At 41.6% G+C, this 19657-nt stretch overlaps 1 protein-coding gene across 1 annotated transcript in view; it reads left to right on the plus strand.

The window, feature by feature from the left end:
• Window positions 1-19657, plus strand: part of FGD4 (FYVE, RhoGEF and PH domain containing 4) — a 494296-nt gene that overhangs the window by 430787 nt on the left and 43852 nt on the right. Inside the window, 4 exon segments of the mRNA XM_029600028.1 lie at window positions 9210-9323; window positions 9325-9357; window positions 12365-12540; window positions 14820-14850. Coding sequence (XP_029455888.1) covers window positions 9210-9323; window positions 9325-9357; window positions 12365-12540; window positions 14820-14850 — 354 coding nt within the window.

The following is a 19657-nucleotide window of genomic DNA, read 5'->3' on the forward strand; positions in this document are numbered from 1 at the left end:
AGCATCCAAAAAAGGAGTCTGTCAGCTGAGTGTGCTGAAGGTGAATCTGCTGCCACTTATGAGTGAGTGCATGCATGAGTGTCTGCTGTTTTGAAATATTTTATTGGTTTTTGAGAACTTTTCAAAACATTTTGAGCCCAGTATTGAAAGTTAGCCAGATATGTAACAAGCTGGACATATTATCCAACTAAGTTACATGGGATATGCAGCAGCAAGTCTAAATTAATCCAATTAACTTAACCAGATAAGAGCAAATATTGTTACTTATCCGGTTACGTTAACCTGTGGGCACATCAATCCGTCCATTTCCTGCTCACTGACTATCTGCTATCAATTTAGCTAGCTAAATGGTGGGCCACTGAACATAGCCGGATATTCAGCGGTTGCACTTAGCTGGATAAGTTATACTTATTTAGCTAAATAGGATTAAATATGCTCTGAATATCAGCCTCTTTATGTTTAATTATTAATGATAATCTATTTGTCAGTGTTTGAATATTTATTCTATTTCTTAGTATGGTTTTACTATTTGATTGATGCTATATATTGCGATCTTATTGTTTCATGAGGAATGGTGATGTTTCTGTTTTTTCATTGTTGCACTATATACAGAGTCTGCTTCTTGTGGTTTCCAGTTCAGTTTTGTCTGCACATTTCTATTTATAACTTTATGGTCACTTTATTTTTTATTTATTGGAGAGTCTGTCTGTATTCTTTGTGTGACTGAGGTGAGGTTTCTGCATAGTTTTTAAGGGTATGTGTAGTTTCTGTTTAGGGATCTATAGCAGCTTAGCTTGGTTCTGTTTCCTAATGCAGGGATGTTGGTATTTTAAGAACTGGTGTAAATATTTGCAGTGTTGCCTTTTCATTTTTAATTGTGTATACAAAACTGTAAGGTTTACACTGAGACCCCCACTATTCACCATTCTCCCACTTCTGCAGGGAGAAATCTGAGGAAAGGTGGGAGGCAGGTCTTAGGGTTCTGAGAGTGTGGCAGGTTTGCAAGCTTCCTAGAAATATCACCAATACTCTATCTGATACTCTCGGGGATTTAGACTGTTTTTTGAGTAAGGCCAGAGAAAGGAACATGACATACCAACTCAAAGTCTCTTCCAAGCATATGGTGCAGCCAGGTGGGAGTTGACCGTAAAGAAGAGCTCAGTTAGAAGTGACTTGCCTGATGAACAGAGTTCACAAAGAGAGTTTTTAAGGAAAGATAAGAGAGGTAGTGAGAAGTAGCAGAGTGAAGGCTCTTGTAGATGAGTAAGAGGAGCTTATGCTGTATGTGGAAACAGGGAAGCAAATATAGTAACTGAGAAGAGGGCTTATATATGGGTGTAGCAACTTTGGCAAAAAATAAGTCATGCAGCTGAATTTTGGATAGATTATAGAAGAGAGAAAGGTTCACTTGGGTCCTGTGAGCAGTAGATTGCGTTAGTCTTAGAAGGAAGCTATGAGAGAGTAGAAAAGGGTTCTAATAGTATGTTCAGAAAGGAAGGGACAGATTTTGATGGTGATATAGAGAAAAAAGCGACAAACTTTAGCAGTATCATTTAGCTTCATATAAAGCCTCATTTTTCTCTAAAACTAGGGAAAAGGATCTGGTTGGTACAGTGTAACATAAGTTATCTTCATAAGAACCTTGTGCAGGCATGCAGAAAGAACTATATAATTGTACAAGCCTATACTTGCAGGACAGTGTGCTGTTTTAAAATTCATGTTTTAAAAATATTAGAAAATCTGACAAAATTACCGAGATGAGTCAATTAAGAAAAGGGATGGTGGGCTAAATTTTTAGTGCCTTGTAAAAGTATTCACACCCTTCAATATTTTTCACATTATGCTGTTAAAAAAAAATACAGATCAAAATGCATTAAAGTAGGAGTTTGTTTTGCTTATCTATACACCATATTGTACACTTTCATTGTGAAATAAGTTATAGAAGTATTCCAAAAGTAATTAAGAATTTACAGAAATAAAAAGTCTTAATAGTATGTCTTCTCACATCCTGACTCAATACTACGTGGAAGCCCTTTTATTTTATTTATTTATTTTAAAAACTTTTCTATAACCGTCGTTTAGTGATATACCATCACAACGGTTTACAATAGGCCACATAAATAATTCGAGATGGATTGGTACTTTAAACCAGGGGGTGCCGCATTGTTCAGATACATGATTCAATATATAAGCTATATGTAAAGTGTATTAGAATTCCCTTTCTGGGGATTAGTCATTTAGGATAAGTTATTCTACCAACTTTGTACCGCAGGATAATGCAGTTTTTGCCCATTCTTCTTATCAGAGAGCTCTTTAAGTTGGCTGGGGGGGGGGGAAGATCCTCTTAAATTCAGCCCTTCAAGTTTTGCCACAGATTTTTGATTGGATTGACTCGGCCACTCAGAAGCACTTTGATTTTCTTCTAGCTGAGCCCACTCCATTGTTTGCTTTTGCTTAGGAATCATTGTTCTGCTGAAAAGGTGAATCTTCTCCCCATCCCAGCTCTGTGGAAGACTGAAACACATTTTCCTCCAGGATCTGCCTGTACTTTGCACCATCCATCTTTGCCTTGATTTTCACAAACCTCCCTATCTTTGCCGCTACAAAAACCATCTTCAGGAACATAATGAACATAAGAACTGTACTGTGTACAGTTTTGGTCACTGCATCTCAAAAAAGATATAGCCGAACTGGAAAAGGTACAGAGAAGGGTGACCAAAATGAATAAAGGGGATGGAACAGCTCCCCTACGAGGAAGGCTAAAGAGGTTGGGTCTGTTCAGCTTGGAGAAGAGACGTCTGAATGGGGATAATGATAGAGGTCTGTAAAATCTTGAGTGGAATAGAATAGGTAATTGTAAATCAGTTATTTACTCTTTCAAATATACAAAGACAGGGGGCATGCCATGAAGTTTGTAAGTAGCATATTCAAAACAAATCAGAGAAAATTCTTTTTAACTCAATGCACAATTAAGCTTTAGAATTCATTACCAGAGGATGTAATGAGCAGGCGAGATTGCAGCCTTCCTTTAGAATGTGAGAAGGTTAGCAATCTTCATTATGCAATTATAAAATTGGTTGAAAAATTCACAGTTTGAGAAAATGATGTGCTTTTGCTGTTTTTATTGTTTATAATTGTCTTGTGTTATTGTTTAAGGGTGACATAGTTAAATTTATGTATGTGATTCTTTTAAAATTGTAAACTGATGCAACCACTGTACGCATGTGGTATAGAAATGATTTCAAATAAATGTGGTTAAGGCAGTTAGCATAACTGGGTTTAAAAATGTTTTGGACAAATTCTTGGAGGAGAAATCAATAAACTGTTATTAAACCAAATAGACTTAAGAAATAGCCACTACTTATCACTGCCCAATATCAACGTTACTTTACTCCTTATAGAAGTCTGTGATTATGGCTTATAGAATAAGTGTAACTCTGTTGATTTTGATTATGACTGATGATTGTGGATATTGACAAATGTTTTCAACAATTGTTTATATGTTTGAATATGGGCAATGTTTTGTTTTACACTGTTCAATGTTCTCAATAATTTTCTATATGAAATTCATTATGTTTGTTTATGTTTTTATGTTTCTCAATTATTTTATGTATGAGTTTATTGTAAATCGCCTTGACCATTTGTGAAAGGCGATTATACATTTTAATGAAAATGAAAAAATAGGATCTATGTTACTATTTGGGATCTTGCCAGGTGCTTGTGACCTGGATTATAGCCACTATTGGAAACAAGGGTCCTGGGCTTGATGGATGCTCAGGAGTCTGACTCAGTATTGTAATTCTTATGTTCTCACTATTTATGGTTGTATTTTTTCAAATTTCCTGATTTTCAAATTTTATTTATTTTATTTTATTTACTGTTTTTCTTGACCGAACCATCATCAGAGATATCATCAGAGATAACATCTGCCATGTGCAACAATATTGGTGCATCTGGCAGCAATGGTAAAGTTTTTCTTTATAAAATCTACTCATTGATTTCAACCCTTTTATTTTTTGGTTGATGTCCCAAAAAGGAGAGGTCAGCAGCTTTAGTAAGTACCCTGTGGAAGCATTATGCCTATCAGAGACCCTTGTGTCAGATGTGTGCTGTACATGGGAACAGCTATAGTGTTTCAGGGTGCTCCACATGTCCAATATGATCCACAGAGTACAAAGTTCCTGTTAGGCTAATGGAAACGCACATCGAAGTATGTGGGAGCTGCATTGGACTTTGGCAGTGAATCAAACATTGCAGAAGGATTAATCTCCCTCAACATCGAGCACCAGGAAGATAGACTATTTGTCTAACCTCCGCCTACTCAATGAAAAGATAGGATTTCCACTTCTTCAGTTTCAGTGTTGAGGATACTGATACTGAGTATCAAGCGAAGGTTTAAGAAGCTCAGCATTGATCCCCAACAGTGTACAATGCTGAGAGAAGCAGTATTCTGGCTGCAGCCATACATCCACTGAGGCATTTCTGCAGAGAGGACAGCTTATCCTTGCATCTGTCTGGGGAATTGCACAACGCCCCCAAAGGTCCAAATGCCAGCCACCATTCTTCTTGAAGTGTTCCAGAAGATGTGATCACTCCAGCTTCCCATGCAGTATTGACATTGGAAGTTTTTGAGGAGGAGTTGAAAAGGAGAATACAGGCAGTGCTGGACTGCAGAGCTGCAGCATCTGGTGCATTAACATTATCAGTAGCTTTGGCAAACCGAGGTCCAAACCTCATTTGGAGACTTTTCATGGTATCTGGTTGAATGGTTTTGATGCGGTTCCTGGGGAGGCATCAGGAACCACTGCACCAGTGTCAATTTCGAGTGCATTGAGCAAGGAAATTTTCCCCAGGACACAGATATTTACTGGGTCTAAACCCCAACAGACAAGTAGTGTCCTCACAGAGGACCTGGCTTCTAGCCAGATGCACACTCGGGACCACACACCAAACTTTGATTCTGACTGAGTCTGAGTATTCCTGGGAGTACATATATAAATCTGGGGACTATTCTAAAAAGTGTCAAAGTTCTCCTTCAGATCTCCCTCTTCCAGAGAAAAGGAGAGTGTCTTCTCCAGACTTTTATATGCTGATTTTATAAAAAGAATGGGTGAGATCATTCCATTTAATTTCATAAGGAGAAAGCATCCAGGACAAAAATACTAAAAAAAATCCTTCAGTTTGTGGATCTCTCCCCCCCCACCCCCCCACAGGAAATTGTAGCAGTGCCAATTTACAAGATCCTGCAAGAGCTACATATGACAATATGAGAAACTCCCATCTCTCTCTTACTGGTAACAAGGGGGCAAATGCAATAGACTGTGGTCTAGAAGGCTCAAATAGCAGCAACTGCCCCATCAGTCAGTTGTGGCTGAAATCACGCTCAGAAAGGCTAAGAGGTCTAGAACCTGCTATTGATGCCCCAAGGAAGGATTCATGTACCCTTGACCTGATTGGCATAAAAGGTTATTAGGGTGTCATGCTCAGTGCTCACATAGCATCTTACCAGCTCTTCATGGGCCAGGATGCTAAACATTTTGAAAGAGGTGATGAAATGTCAGCATCGTCAACAGTGGCATGACACCCTAGAGTCACTAATGGACTGGGGTATGGAGTATGGAAAACACATGGTCCAGTTGACCTTTAGTGATTTTGAAATAGCATTGAGAGTCTTTGCAGTAGGTGCAGACCTTATACAAGATGTGCAAGACATACCTACTAATGTTTCATGCAATGGAGAGAATCTTTATAGAAATAAGCTCAAGGAAGGCAATAGCTTAAATTAAATATTACTATGCTACACTTCAGAACCTCTCTACTACCACTCATCTAGAATGTATTTGAGGGAGGTGCCAAGGAGACTTTTTCTATCTTCTGAAGAGGTGTTACCTTCCTGCACCCTTTACCCATCAACAGCAGAGACCTCACTCTCTCCTTAGACAGCAGAGGAGTCCAAAGCCACAGCCAGCTTCATGCCAAAACCTGGTTGAAGTGTGACTTGCATCCAGTAAAGACAGTATGTAGCAATGCTTTATGTGAACAGGTTTCTACCTCCTGTATCAGAAAACTATTCAGATGTGAGCCTGGGCCATTTGTCAAGGAATGGTCCTAAGGACCACATACTTGGCAGACAAAAAGAACATTCTGGCAGACAGACTTGAGTCGGATCCTAGAATCACATGAATAGGCCCTGAACAGGGGAGTAAAAAAATCAGATAGTCCTTGAGTGGAGAACACCTGTGGTGATCTGTTTGCGCCTCCTCTGAACAGAAAGGGCCTGAACGTTTGCTCCAGAAAGGAGACCGAAGGCAAACTAGACTGACACCTTCTCCCTAGATTGGAGAAGAGGGTCTTCTGTATGAATATCCTCCAGTTCCTGTAGTGACAAAATCATTGCTAAAACAGAGACTGGGAGGGGGAGAAGAGGTGGCAGGAGTACCATGATCCTCCCAACCCCCTACTGGCCAAGACAGATTTGGTTTGGGAATTTCCAACTCTCATCACTCAGATCCAAGTAACATTGTATCATCCCAACATCAGGTCCCTAGCTCTTGGACTGGATGTTATCTGAGGATATGTGTTATATTTTTCTGGCTTCTAGGAAACATTCCACAAGGGAATTTTATGGTTTTTAATGGAGGAGGTTTGCTTTCTGTTGTGAGTGAGTGACCTGAAAAGTCATATTTTTGGTGGCGATCACTTTGGCACACAGAGTCAATGAGCTCAGGCTCTAGTGATTTATTTGCCTTATACTAAGTTTTTTCATAATAGGGTGGCTGTGTGCACACATTTCTAATTCCTGCCTAAGATAGTTTTGGACTTATATCATGACCAGTCAAATGCCCTTCCAACATTTTTTCCCCAGACCATTGTTAGATAAATATTCCCGGCAGGACAGTAGATTTGACTAAGCTGTCCTGCACTCTATCTGAGGTTTTAGAATCCAACTCCATTCCCTAGAGACCCGTTTTTTTTTTTTCAGACTGCCTCCTGTAAAAGAATGATAAAATGACTTGTTGCCATCAGAAATAATTCTACCTGGAGGCACTATTTTCTGGTTGCATTTTAAACCCTTTTTTTCGTTGTGGGCAGCCTGTAGCTATGGATTCACCACCTGTGAGGACTTAACATTGCACTTGTCCTCAGAGAAAGCAAAGATTGGTTAAATGTAACAGATGTTCTCTGAGAATACAGGATGTAAGCCCTCACAGAATTCACCGCTTCACCGCTTTCCCATGGCATTGGTTGCCTCTATGTTCTAAGCCAATGGTTCTCAACTGGTGTGTTGCAACACACCAGTGTGCCACCCCGATCTCCCACTGGCCCAGTAGTTCCCTGTGCCCCAGCGAAATGCGAACTCTTCATCCTCCCAGGTGGAACAGGACAGGAGAACTGGAGTCAGCAGCACTAGTAGCATGCTCTCTTCTTCCTGCCCCCTGGCCCGGAAAGAGGAAGTGGTGTGCAGCAACAGCTATGCACAAGGGAAGACAAGACCATGCTAAGGTACAAGTGCGTGTAGTATCGGCCCAAAGGAAAAGAGCAACGTCAGTCCCCACAGCCAATGGGACTCCTTTCTCCTGGCCACAAGGGTTGTAAGAAGAGGAGGTTGCTGCTGCCGCTAATTGCTCTTCGGTGGAGAGGGGGTGACGAGAGAGAGTGAGCGAGCATGTGTGTTTGAGACCGTGTGTGTGTGTGAGACAGCATGTATGAAGGTATGTGATTGACAGCCTGTGTGTATATGAGAGAGCATTTGTGTGCAAGTGTGTGATTGAGAACCTGTTTGTGTGAGAGAGCATGTGTGTGTATGTGTGTGTGTGTGACTGAGATCCTTTGTGTGAGAGAGACAGCATGCATGTGCGTGATTAGAACTTGTATGTGTAAGTGAGAGAGAGTGAGCATGTGTGAGACTGAGCGAGAGTAGAAAGTTGCTAACAAATCCCCCTTCCTCTCCTCTTGGTTAACTCACAGCAATCTCAGGGCACTTGCAAATCCAATGTTCCCAGGTATGGAGAGCAGAGCATTTTTTTATCATTTTTGGGTCTTTATGTCTGCTGTTTCGAAATATTTTATTGGTGTCTAAATTTTGTATGTTTTTTAATTGGGTAATTCCATTCATCAGCTGTTTTGAAATAATCTGACCTTTTTATTAATATAGTTTACAGCTATTGATTTTATATTTCTTGATTTGTTTTATGAGGACTGGTGATGTTTTCTCTTTTTCCTTTGTTGCCACTGCATACAGAGTCTCTGGCTTGTTGTGGTTTCCAGTTCAGTTTTTGTCTGCAAGGTTCTGTTTATGCTTTATGGTCTCTTTATTCTTTGTTAGGTGAGGTCTGCACATGTGACTGAGGTGTAAGGTATTCTGCTGGCATGTAGTTTCTTTATAGCAGCCTGGCTTGTTCCGTTTTCCTAACAGGAGGAGTATTGGAGTTTTAAAGCCTGGTATAATAATATTTTCATTGTTGCCTTTTCTTAGGTAAGGTGTTACTGTTTGTGTTCTGGAAGTTGATGCTGTTCTGGTATGGGAGGTTTACTATTTATGGAATTTCTATTCAGAAAGAGTATTCTTATCTTTCCTTGTGTTAGTCTTAACAATAAAAGTAATACAGGGCCTTTTTTGGTTTTTTTTTATTTCTGCCATGGATTGTAATGAGCTGTGTCACACGTGAGCATTAACCGTCAGGTGGTGTCTTGATGGGAAAAGGTTGGAAACCACTGTTCTAAGCTATATAAAGAACTGAAGAGGGTCCTGCATGACATCCATAACACGGGATGGTACACACATACTCAGTAGTGTGTGCCAAAATTTCTAGAAATTTTGAAGTAAACTTCACTGGTTTGGGATCTGTCGGATGACATCTACCATCTGTGAGGACTTACATCCTGGTGTTCTTGGTGAACATCTTAAAGGTTTTGCTTTACTAAGTGCTATTACTCCTATAACACATTTTGAACTCTTTGGCTGGAAAAGCATGAAACAAATAAATAAAGATGATGAGATTCTAATTCATATGCTGATCTTGGAGTTAGTCATGATTGCTGTTATACATCAATAAGTAGCTTTTATATTTCTGAACATGAGAAAAATAACTTTCAGCTACATAAACATGGATAGTGTAAAGAATGTTGAACTCTATGCCTGTTTTCATCTTTCAGAAAAACTAAGTAAAACCCTCACTAAGCCTATGTACACTGTTGTGTCTGCACAGGAAAACCTAAAGAAGCTGATGGAGATATATGAGATGTTGGGGGAAGAGGAAGATGTGGTCAACCCTTCAAATGAGCTTATAAGAGAAGGACAAATCCTCAAACTTGCTGCTCGTAAACACATCAGCACAAGAGAGATATCTTTTCTTAGTAAGTGTAATATGCTGCTGACTTTTCTTTTTGATGGTGGTGGTGATATAATGACCATCCATATTGCTAAAGGCGTTCTGCCAGGTTCGGTTTACCCCATCCTCGCTGTTTTCTCAATCCCTTACCTCACTATAGTGTACACTATTGAATTCTCCCTTACGATAATGGACTAATGTTTACATGCTTATATGAGTCCACCTTTAATTGTGCTGTATGGCTTCCACTGGCAGTAGTCCACTGGAAATACTGAAAAGTCTTGAGAGTGGAAGTCCTAAGATCACTTTCAAACCTCCCACATGGTGGGGAAATGTTGACACAGGAAAACAAAAATGAAAGAGGCTTAATGTCCATCCCACCAATAGCTTGAAAATCATTGTTCTGCGTAAAGACTGTGTACTGTGTTTCCTCCCAGATATTTTGTGACTCATTGTGCTGCCCGCTGGGTAAACCTTAAATGCAGATCAATTGCTACAGTAAAGGCCATTAGGCACACTAATTTTTACCAAAGCAAATTCCTCAGACACAGTAATAAAGATAATACAAAACATGACATTTGATTGTACTATGAAAGTCAAGTTAATGTGAAGTGTCATGAGGCTGGGGGACAGCAATTGAAAAGGATGGAAAGTAGCTAGCTGCTTCCTCCACATGGAAAACAGAGAAATAAATACTCTGCATAGCAGTGGATTTTGGGGCAAGATTTAAATTTGGATACAAATAAAGGTGCAGTCTGTTTAAGCAACTACAAAAAGAAAATAAAGACCTGTCATTCCATTGATAGCTTCTATGGACAGGGCTGAAGAACTGAGTGCTATACATAGATCTTTGGTGCAGTCTGCTTCTAACAATGTTTTACTGGTGAGTGCTTTAAAACTGTATGGCAATAAAACAAACCTTAAGTTTCAAGCAACAATCTGTAAGTTCTGAGGCCAAAATAGTATAACAAAAACAGAAATATTGTACTAAGGCACTTTTCCTACTTTGTATTTATGGGGGAAATTATTCAGTACATCTCACTCATATGATCTAAACAGCTTATGGGCAGGCTATAGAAGTTACCATGTGCATAATGTTTTGACCTGCCTTAATTTTAAACACCAACTCCATTCTTATTCCACCCACCCAACGCACACTATCAGGGGGAAGGAGTGGCCTAGGGGGTAGAGCAAATGGCTGAGAGCCATGAAAACTGATGTTCAAATCCCACTTTCCCTCCTTGTTACTTTGGATAAGTCACTTTATTTACCTACTTAGATAAGTCCCCTATCCCAAACAATTTACATTCTGAATATTTTTATAGAGGCAATTTTCAAAATAAAAATGTCCTACATAAATAGGCCTGTCAGAAAATTGTTCACCCTTAATGTAGGTAAAAGTATCTGGGAGGAGCAATAACGCAATGCACTTTTATCCACAGGAAAAGGAAGGACTTAGGACAAGTTAGGTGGAGAAGGCAGTAATGTATGTAGCTTTACTTTTTTACAGCTACATACAAAAAAAGCAGACGCAAATCTCTAGGGTTTTTTCTTTGAAAATTGGTGGTAAAGTCCACAGAAAAAGTATCTGTGGACTTTGCCCTTTCTTGTAGAGTTTTGAAAATTGCCCAGAAAGAGACCTTAATTGTATAAAGCCTGCACATACCTTTTGAGCCTGATTTTCTAAAACATTTTATGGGGTCCATTTTCAGCCGCTGTGCAGCTCGGCTAATTAGACGGATAACATAGCCTGGTTACACTTGCAGGATATAATCGGCAGTGTGATTGCACCGCTGAATATACCCAACTGTCTTAAAGTTAGCCAGTTATGTTTAAACCAGCTAACATTAGGACAGCCCTATGGCCCAAACAGATTTAGCCCTATAACTTATGCAGCTTAACTCGGCTAACTCTGCTTTTCCTTGAAACACCTCTTGCCCACTCAGTTATCCGGCTAAATTCTAGCCGGGTGACTAGTTACCCCAGCTAGAATTTAGCTGGATAAGGGCTAAATATAGCCAGGTAAGCCATTTAGAACGGATAAATATTACATTATCCATCTAAATTGCTTTTGAATATGGACATCTTACACACCCTAAAACATGATTTTATGTATGTAAATGGGTTTTTGAAAATTGCCCTGGGATTTGTCTGCAAAAGTACATGTAGAGGCAATTCCACCACCTACTTTATATGTACTGGAAAGATGTGTTCTGGGGGTCAGGGGGGGGGGGGGGGACAGTGCAGAACGGAGAGGAGAGAGGATTTATACACACACTTTTGATTTTGGAAAGCGTGTGTATAAATCACACACATTTACATCTGCTAACAAAAAGGTATATAAACGTATGTGCATATGCCATGCTGTTTTCATGGGTATATGCAGATTTTCAAAGTAGACTTATGCGTACTTTAAAAACGTGGCAAAGGTCCACATGTATTTTTGACACACAGACTTTAGCCTTATGCAAACTGCTGAAAATTACAACCTTTCTGTTCAGCCTTTACCCCAGATTTTCAAAACAAGCTTATGCACATGTTTGCTTTGAAATTTTGTGGGTAATTGACCTGACATATGTACAGAATAACTCGCATAAAGCTACACCTTCTCTTCGGAGGATATAACTTGTGCAGGTTAACTTTGGCACATATATTTTGAAACAAAAAATGTGCATGTAAGTTCCAACTGCACCCCATGGAACACTTCTTCCCAGTTCACATACAAATATGCACATAATCAGCTTACACATATATTATACAAACACTGAACTCCAGGCTATTTTCTAACAGCCATAAATCCTGGTTTTCTGCATGACCATGAGAAAATAAATCCCAAAATACTGTAAATGACCTTGAACATAATTGGAAAAGACAGGCTAAAAACTAAAAAAAAAAAAAAAGGTTTTGGTTTGCTGAAAGTATGTTTTAAGAAGCATGTTCTGATTATGCAGTGTAAAGTGAATGAGTAGAGCAGGCTCATGGCTGCTGTTTTTTCTTTTTCTCAACAAATCATATTTGTTATCTTTTCACAGTTCAACAACATGCTGTTGTATTGTGTGCCTAAATTCAGCTTGGTAGGAGGGTCACAGTTCTCGGTTCGTACAAAAATAGGCTTAGAAGGTATGATGGTTGTAGCAACTCACAATGAGGACTACCCCCACACTTTCCAGGTGTCAGGGAAAGAGCGAACTGTAGAGCTGCAGGCCAGGTAAGAGGTGTGCAAGAGTCTGACTTTTACCCTAGCTTTGTATGTGGAAGAAGCAATAGGGCAAACTTCACTACCCTTTTGTGTTTTGTGTTTGTTGTTTTTTAGGGGGGTTTATTATTGTTGTTTTTTGGTTTTTGGTTTTTTTTTAGCATCGGAGCTTTATTTATAACTTTTGAAGGTACAAAATACAGAAATTGTTCAGGGAATGACTGTTTCATGTTTCTTCATAAATTAATCCTGAGCACTTTTAAAAATTGTTTAACGGATGAGGCATTTCTGAAGGATAACAGATTTATGACTCTGTAAACATAAAAGTACTCCATTTACAAATCAGTAGGGAACAGCTGAACTTCCCTGCATTGTTTTATCTGTTCATTTGTCTCAGACCATCTTCAGGGGGTGTGCTTTTGCAAAATTGAATTGAATACTGGTTCAGTCTTTGGCTCTACTGGGGACTGTCAAGAGTGCTAATTATTACTGAGTGTGTATGATAATGGGCAAGTGATATTAGAGAGATGAACACATCAACTAGGAGTTGGTTTCAGTCTAACAACTCTTTCCTAAACCAGAACTGAACTGTGAATCTAGACATGAAAGGTAATTTAGCCATATACCTATCTAGTTTAAACATTTTAAAATGCAGCGATTATTGTCACAATTGTTTGCTTAGAGAAGGGGAGAATTAAAGTTGTAACAGAAAAGTTCATTTGGACCATGAGAAACTGAATTTTGCCAAAATAAAATTAATTTAAAAGCATGTTTGTTGAATGATGCTTCAATGCATTAAGGGACAGATTTTACAATCTACACGCGGGTGTAGATTTGTTTGCACAACCTGGCGCTAACAAATCTACGCCCAATTTTATAACATGCGTGCGCAAGGGTGTGCACAATTGTGCAACTTGCACCAAGCCACGCAGCCTGCCTCCGTTCCCTCCGAGGCCGCTCCGAAATCGGAGCGGCCTCGGAGGGAACTTTCCTACTGCCTCTCCCCACCTTCTCCTCCCTTCCCCTATCTAACCCACCCCCAGCCCTACCTAAATCCCCCCCTACCTTTATTTGAGAATTTACGCCTGCCTCTGGACCGACGGCTGTTCCAGAGGCCGGTGCCCTGCCCCGGAATGCCCCTTTTTCAAAGCCCCAGGACATACGCGTGTCCCGGGGCTTGCGTGCCCCACCGAGCCTATCTTGCATAGGCTCGGCGGCGCACGCAAGCCCCGGGACACGCGTGCACAGGGGCAGGTTGGGGCAGCTTTTCGGGGGTTACGCGCGTAACCCTTTGAAAATCTGCCCCTATATCTCTTGTTTTGTTTGATTTAATGCACATTACATATAGTGTTGTTTGTTAAATGTAATACTTGAAAGATTCAGATTTTTAAATATTATATAATATATATAGTGAGGTCCATGTTCAGATACTGCCAGCTAGGGAAGTTAGCTGGATAAAACTTATCCAGTTAACTTAACCAGTATATTCATTGGTGCGGCCATGCTGCTGAATATACCCAGATCAATTTAAAGTTAGTCATATAAGCAGATCTAAAGTTAGCTGGATAAGTTGCTCCTCTCAGGTATGACCTCTTATCCGATAAGAGGCTAAAACTTGCCGTTTAGATAGATAATTTGTAATGTATCCATCTAAAAGGCTTTTGAATATCTACTTCAGTATGTGTGAGTGTATTATATGCATAAAATCATATGTATGTACCATTTTATGCATATAATATAGAGATAGATGTTTGTGTGTAGAGTTCAATATTCATTGTGAAAACAGATGTATTTTCAGGCATATGATTTTTCCTGCCTGCATTGTGACAAGATCATTTTGTATCCTGATGGCATTTTAAAGACTCAGAAACTAAGTTCCATTCTATAAATTATAATATGAATGCTCAAAATATAGTAGACAGTGGGGTTGCAAACGCTACAGTTTTTGTTCATTAGAGAGCTGTCTATGGATAACACTATATATATTAGTACTTATGTACTTTAAAAAGCATTGCCAAAGAGATATACACTACAGCTGTTTTAATTGCAAACAAAATTGAGAAAAGACATTTTGGTAGTGGGGAACAGTCTGGTATATGAATGAACCTTTGGTGATGTTGCCTATATATATGGGCTGCCCACACCATTTGATATCAGCAGGTCATATATAACTCTTGCTTTGACCCTTTCTTTTTGGATTTGTTTACGATATTTGTTATTGGGTGAAGAGGTACCTGTACACGGTGATATGATTTTTCCTGACAACTTGCTTTTTCTAAATTTTATTTTAGTTCTGAACAAGATAAAGAAGAATGGATAAAGGTAAACATTTTTAAATTGTTTTCTTAAGTGTATCTTTCGTGCAATATCTAAACAGACCTCTCCGATTCCTCCCCTGCTTTCTCTCTACTGAATCATGAGCTGGGGAATGCAGGGCCCAGTGCAAATCAGCCTGCCCATGGCTCTTCCCCCTTCACTCTAGCCTTTTTTTCCCCTCCACCCCGACCGCAGTGTAATCTTTTCCCAATAGCTGGAGGAGAGCAGTGCTTTTTACCTGCATCTTGTCTCCTTTTCTACTGACTTCAATCTGAAGTCTGAACTCAAGGTTCTAGTGGGTTCCTGTGCAGTTCAGACTTCAAAGTGAAGCTATAGAGGAGGAGGCAGTCATCGTTATTGCTGACAAGAAGGGATTGTATAAAAGGGGGAAGGGGACGAGAGCCGGGGCAAGGATACAGGGATTAAGGGGAGCATTGTGCTCAGTGAGGAGATAGAAGAAGCCTCAGCAATAGGAATCCTATACGGAAGGCTTGGCAGCTGGTGCCTTGTGTAGTTGCACATCCCAAAAACCAACCGAGCTGAGGTTTATCTCTTCTTTTGTCCAAGATTAAAAATCTATACAATATTGGGAATAAACACCTTGCCACTGACCCTGTTGGAGATGTAAAATTGTTTGGATCCTGACCAGACCAGGAGGATTAAACCACTTGTTTAAAAACAAGGACTTTATAAACTTGTTCTCCAGTTTCCTCATTGTTTTGCCTCCTTGGTAATTACTAAGAATTGGGAAGCGAATCAGGATATGAATATATGTTGAATTTACAGATCAGTTTATCAGTAAGATTAATATTCAAATGGTTAGCAAGACAAACCATTTGAATAAGTTTGGGACTTAGCCGGGCAAACCATGGGTTTTAAATTTTCCACTGCTCTGACTTCTACCGATTTATCCAGATGTTTAGCCAGATAAATTGGAGGCATTCCCGGGGCGTTTCTGAGTGGAGTTAAGTTAGCCAGATAAATTGGCACAGATATTCAGCAGAGCACTGCCGATAAAACACTGCTGAATATAGCAGGATAAAGTCCTAAAGTTAGCCTGGTAATTTGTCCTCTTGCTGCACTGCTGAATATAGACCTCAATGTATTTTTATGTCACACTTGTTTAAAAAAAACTACACATACATCCTGGGCCTGATTTTCAAAGCATTTACACACACACACACACACACACACACACACCAGTTTTAGGCATGTAAATTGCTCTTTGATAAAAGTATGCAGGCCAGCACATGTAAAAATATGCACGTAACCCTATTACATTCATACTTTCATGCAAAGCCGCGGTAAGCATTCCAAAGCGGGGAGAGGACTAGGACTTACGTACATAATTTTTGTATTTTGAAAAGTATGCACGTAAGTTTACACACACAAGTAAGTTATGGAACAGGTGTAACTTTGTGCATGACAATTCACTGTGTATCCTGCCAATAAAATAGGATTTTCAGACCAAACTTAAGCGCATAAATTCACTTTGAAAATCCTCATTAAAATCTGTGTGTATAGTGTACACACAGTCTTTACTGTTGTGCAGGGAGTTATAAAATTACCCTCCCTGAGGGGCACATTATGCTATGTAATAGCCATGGGGTATGCTTTTCAACATAGCAGATTTGAAGCCAGCTGTCTTAAAATGCTGTTTAAAATGGAATTAACCCAGTTTTGGGTATGTTACACTGCTAATCTGAACATTTATGCTGTTCTTCCCTTTCATACTGAATTTCTTCTAAGTTAATAAGATGAAAATGAAGATTAACTTGCATCAATTGATTCCAGAGCCAAGTGACCTTTCAACTGCTAGGCAGTTTGTATAAAACCAGGATGAGACTTGTCCCAATCAGGGATACTGTTAATACAAATTTTCCTAGCATGTAGCCAGATGGACTCAGGACCAATGGGTATAGTGTACGCCTGATAGCAGATGGGAGATGGAGTCAGATTTCAAAGCTGACGTCCGCCTACATATATCCATGAGCATGCTCAGCTCTTCAGTATTTATCCGTCTCCCATAGCAGATGCGGACACTATTCCACACTAGAATAGTGTTAACAATTACAGCAAAAAGAAAGACATGTACCTTAAGAAGATCGAGCTCTGCACTCATGCGGTGAAACCTAAGGGTCCCTCCCCCGGTCGAGAATGCCTGAGGTGATTTCCGATATCCCTCAGAGGTGTGCCTTGGACCCGGCGTGGACTTAGCCCCCAGAGTGGCTGAAAGCAGCGGTGCGCATCCGAGCGCGGCGGTGAAGGTAAAACCCTCTCTCCCCGCAGCTGGAAACCGTCCGATACACATGCGGTAAGCGACGAGACCAGATAAGAAGGAAACTTTAAGGGAACTCGGATCGCTGGACCGACTCTGCTTCCAGCGAGTTAAAGAGGGAATTCTGATTGGGTCGAGCAGCCTTGGTTAGGCTAGACCCCGATCCGGTCCAAGGGGTCCACACACGTGGAGACCTTTAAGGGGGGAGCCATCTTGCAAGCAGTGGTCGTCTGCGCCATCTTCCCTCCCCCTCGGCGGTACACGCAGGAAATTCCGGCGGCCTATGCACATAACTTGTGCGCACCCCATAGAGTCGCGCGCATAGCTACACGTGTAGTGGCGCACACAATTCTGAGCTGAGTGCACTTCCAAGCCGTGTGCACAAATTGGCTGCGCGCACACCGGAGCGCCTCCAGGCGCATAACTACGGCCGCGAACAAACACTCTTCATGCGCATAACTACGGCCACGCATAAATGCCATGCGCATATCTCTGGCCGCACACAAATACCGAGCACATATCTCTGGCCGCGCACAAATACCGAGCGCATATCTCTGGCCGCGCACAAATGCCGAGCGCATAACTACGGCTGCGCACAAATTCTCGCACACAGTGAAACTTGTGCGCCTAGACATAGATTCAATGGCACCAGCGTCTAAGAAGGCCAGAAAGCACTCTCTTTGCACAGCCTGCTACATAAGAGCCGCGCAGACTGAATTGAAGTCCTGCCTATGCCCGCGGTGCAAAGAACCGAGGGGGAACAGACCCCTACTGTTAGAGGGGTCCGAAACTACTGAGGATTGATCCCCAGACCTATGTATCTCAGCACAGCCTCCCCATAGGAGGACACCTCTGGGGCATAAGTCCACCCCTCCCCTGAGATCAACATAGGCCCAGGGACCTGCTCTTGGGTGGAATTCTTCAAAGGGCTGCGAACAGCCTCCACTGCGCACCAGGCTCAACCCAGGCTGGGAGCACAAGATCCTCCCTGCACTACTCTGATGCCTCGAGACAGGCCTCACCTAACCAAGAATTTCCCTATTAGGGGCCCAGACACCTCAGTGAGGAGAGTGACTCCCTGGAAGAAGGAGAAATTCCTCCAGGGATGAAACTATACCGAACCATGCTTCACTTCTTCCACAAGGACAAATTACCAGCCCTTGTTTCTCAGACTCCGAAAACGTGGGGAACCAAACGTGGGGAACCAAAACGTGGCGGAACCAAAGAGGAACTCTATCATGGTGTCCTCTCGTAAGGCCTCATGCTACTGTCCTATGTTGGAAGCCATCCAGGAACTGATTGACCTGGAATGGAATGCCCCGGAGAGCAACTTCAAAGGGGGGGGGGGGGTGCTGACCCTTGGAAGCCCTATACCCTGGAACCTGCGGCCAAGGAGCGCCTGCGTTCCCAAAAGTGGATGCTATGGCCTGTGCAGTCTCAAAGCGAGCAACGATTCCCATTGAGGGAGGAGCGGCCCTGAAGGACAGACGATTGGAGTCCATCCTTAAGCAGGCCTTCGACGCAATAGCAATGACACTGCAAATTGCTTGCTACTGCGCACTGGTAGCACATGCCAGATTACTCCTCTCGAGAGACATAAATTTGACTGGAAATACAATGGGAATATGCGGCATCCTTCCTCACTGATGCAAGCTCAGACCTAGTGCGCACCCCAGCCAGAGGCGTTGCCTCGGTAGTAGCAGCCAGAAGACAACTATGGCTACGAAATTGGTTTGCGATGCGACATCTAAAGCAAATCTCATGAGATTCCCCTTAAAGGATCTCTCTTGTTCGGGAGCGTTTTGGAGAAGTTAGCCCACAAATGGGGCAAATCTCCAGTGCCCCGACTACCGGAACATAGAGGTAAAAGACCCCAGCGTTCCTCCCCCAGAAGGACCTAGGGCAGAAGTTCGCAGCGCTTTAGACCCTACAGGAACGCAGTCCCAGGTACCTCGTCCCTCCGGAAGGAACCAGTCCTCCCGGAGCAGACACACCAAGAGGGGAGCAGGACCGAGGGACAGGCTCCAGCCGTACCCATCCACAGGAAGAAGCCATAGGGGGTCGACTTGCCCTCTTCTACCAAAGATGGGTTGATGTAACGTTGGACAAATGGGTCCTAAATATCATTCAAGAGGGATACTCTCTAGAATTCCGCTGCATCCATCGAGACAGTTATAAGATCATCCTGCCACTCCCACTCAAGAGACTGGCAGTAGAAACCACATTGACAAGACTACTCAGTCTGAAGGCAATAACTCCGGTGCCCATGTCCCAGCAAACTACTGGGCGCTATTCCATCTAGTTTATCGTTTCCAAGAAGGGAAGGGTCATTCCGATCCATCTTGGATCTCAAGAACATCAACAGTCATCTACGGATGCCACATTTCCGCAAGGAAACCCTGCGCTCCGTTATAATGACAGTACAACTGGGAGAGTTCATAACCTCCCTGGACCTTTCCGAAGCCTATCTTCACATCCCAGTTCATCAGGATCACCAGTACTTCCCGCGTTTTGCAATACTGGGTCACCATTACC

This window comes from Rhinatrema bivittatum, chromosome 4 (genome assembly GCF_901001135.1).
Source record: "Rhinatrema bivittatum chromosome 4, aRhiBiv1.1, whole genome shotgun sequence".
Taxonomy (NCBI): Eukaryota; Metazoa; Chordata; class Amphibia; order Gymnophiona; family Rhinatrematidae; genus Rhinatrema; species Rhinatrema bivittatum.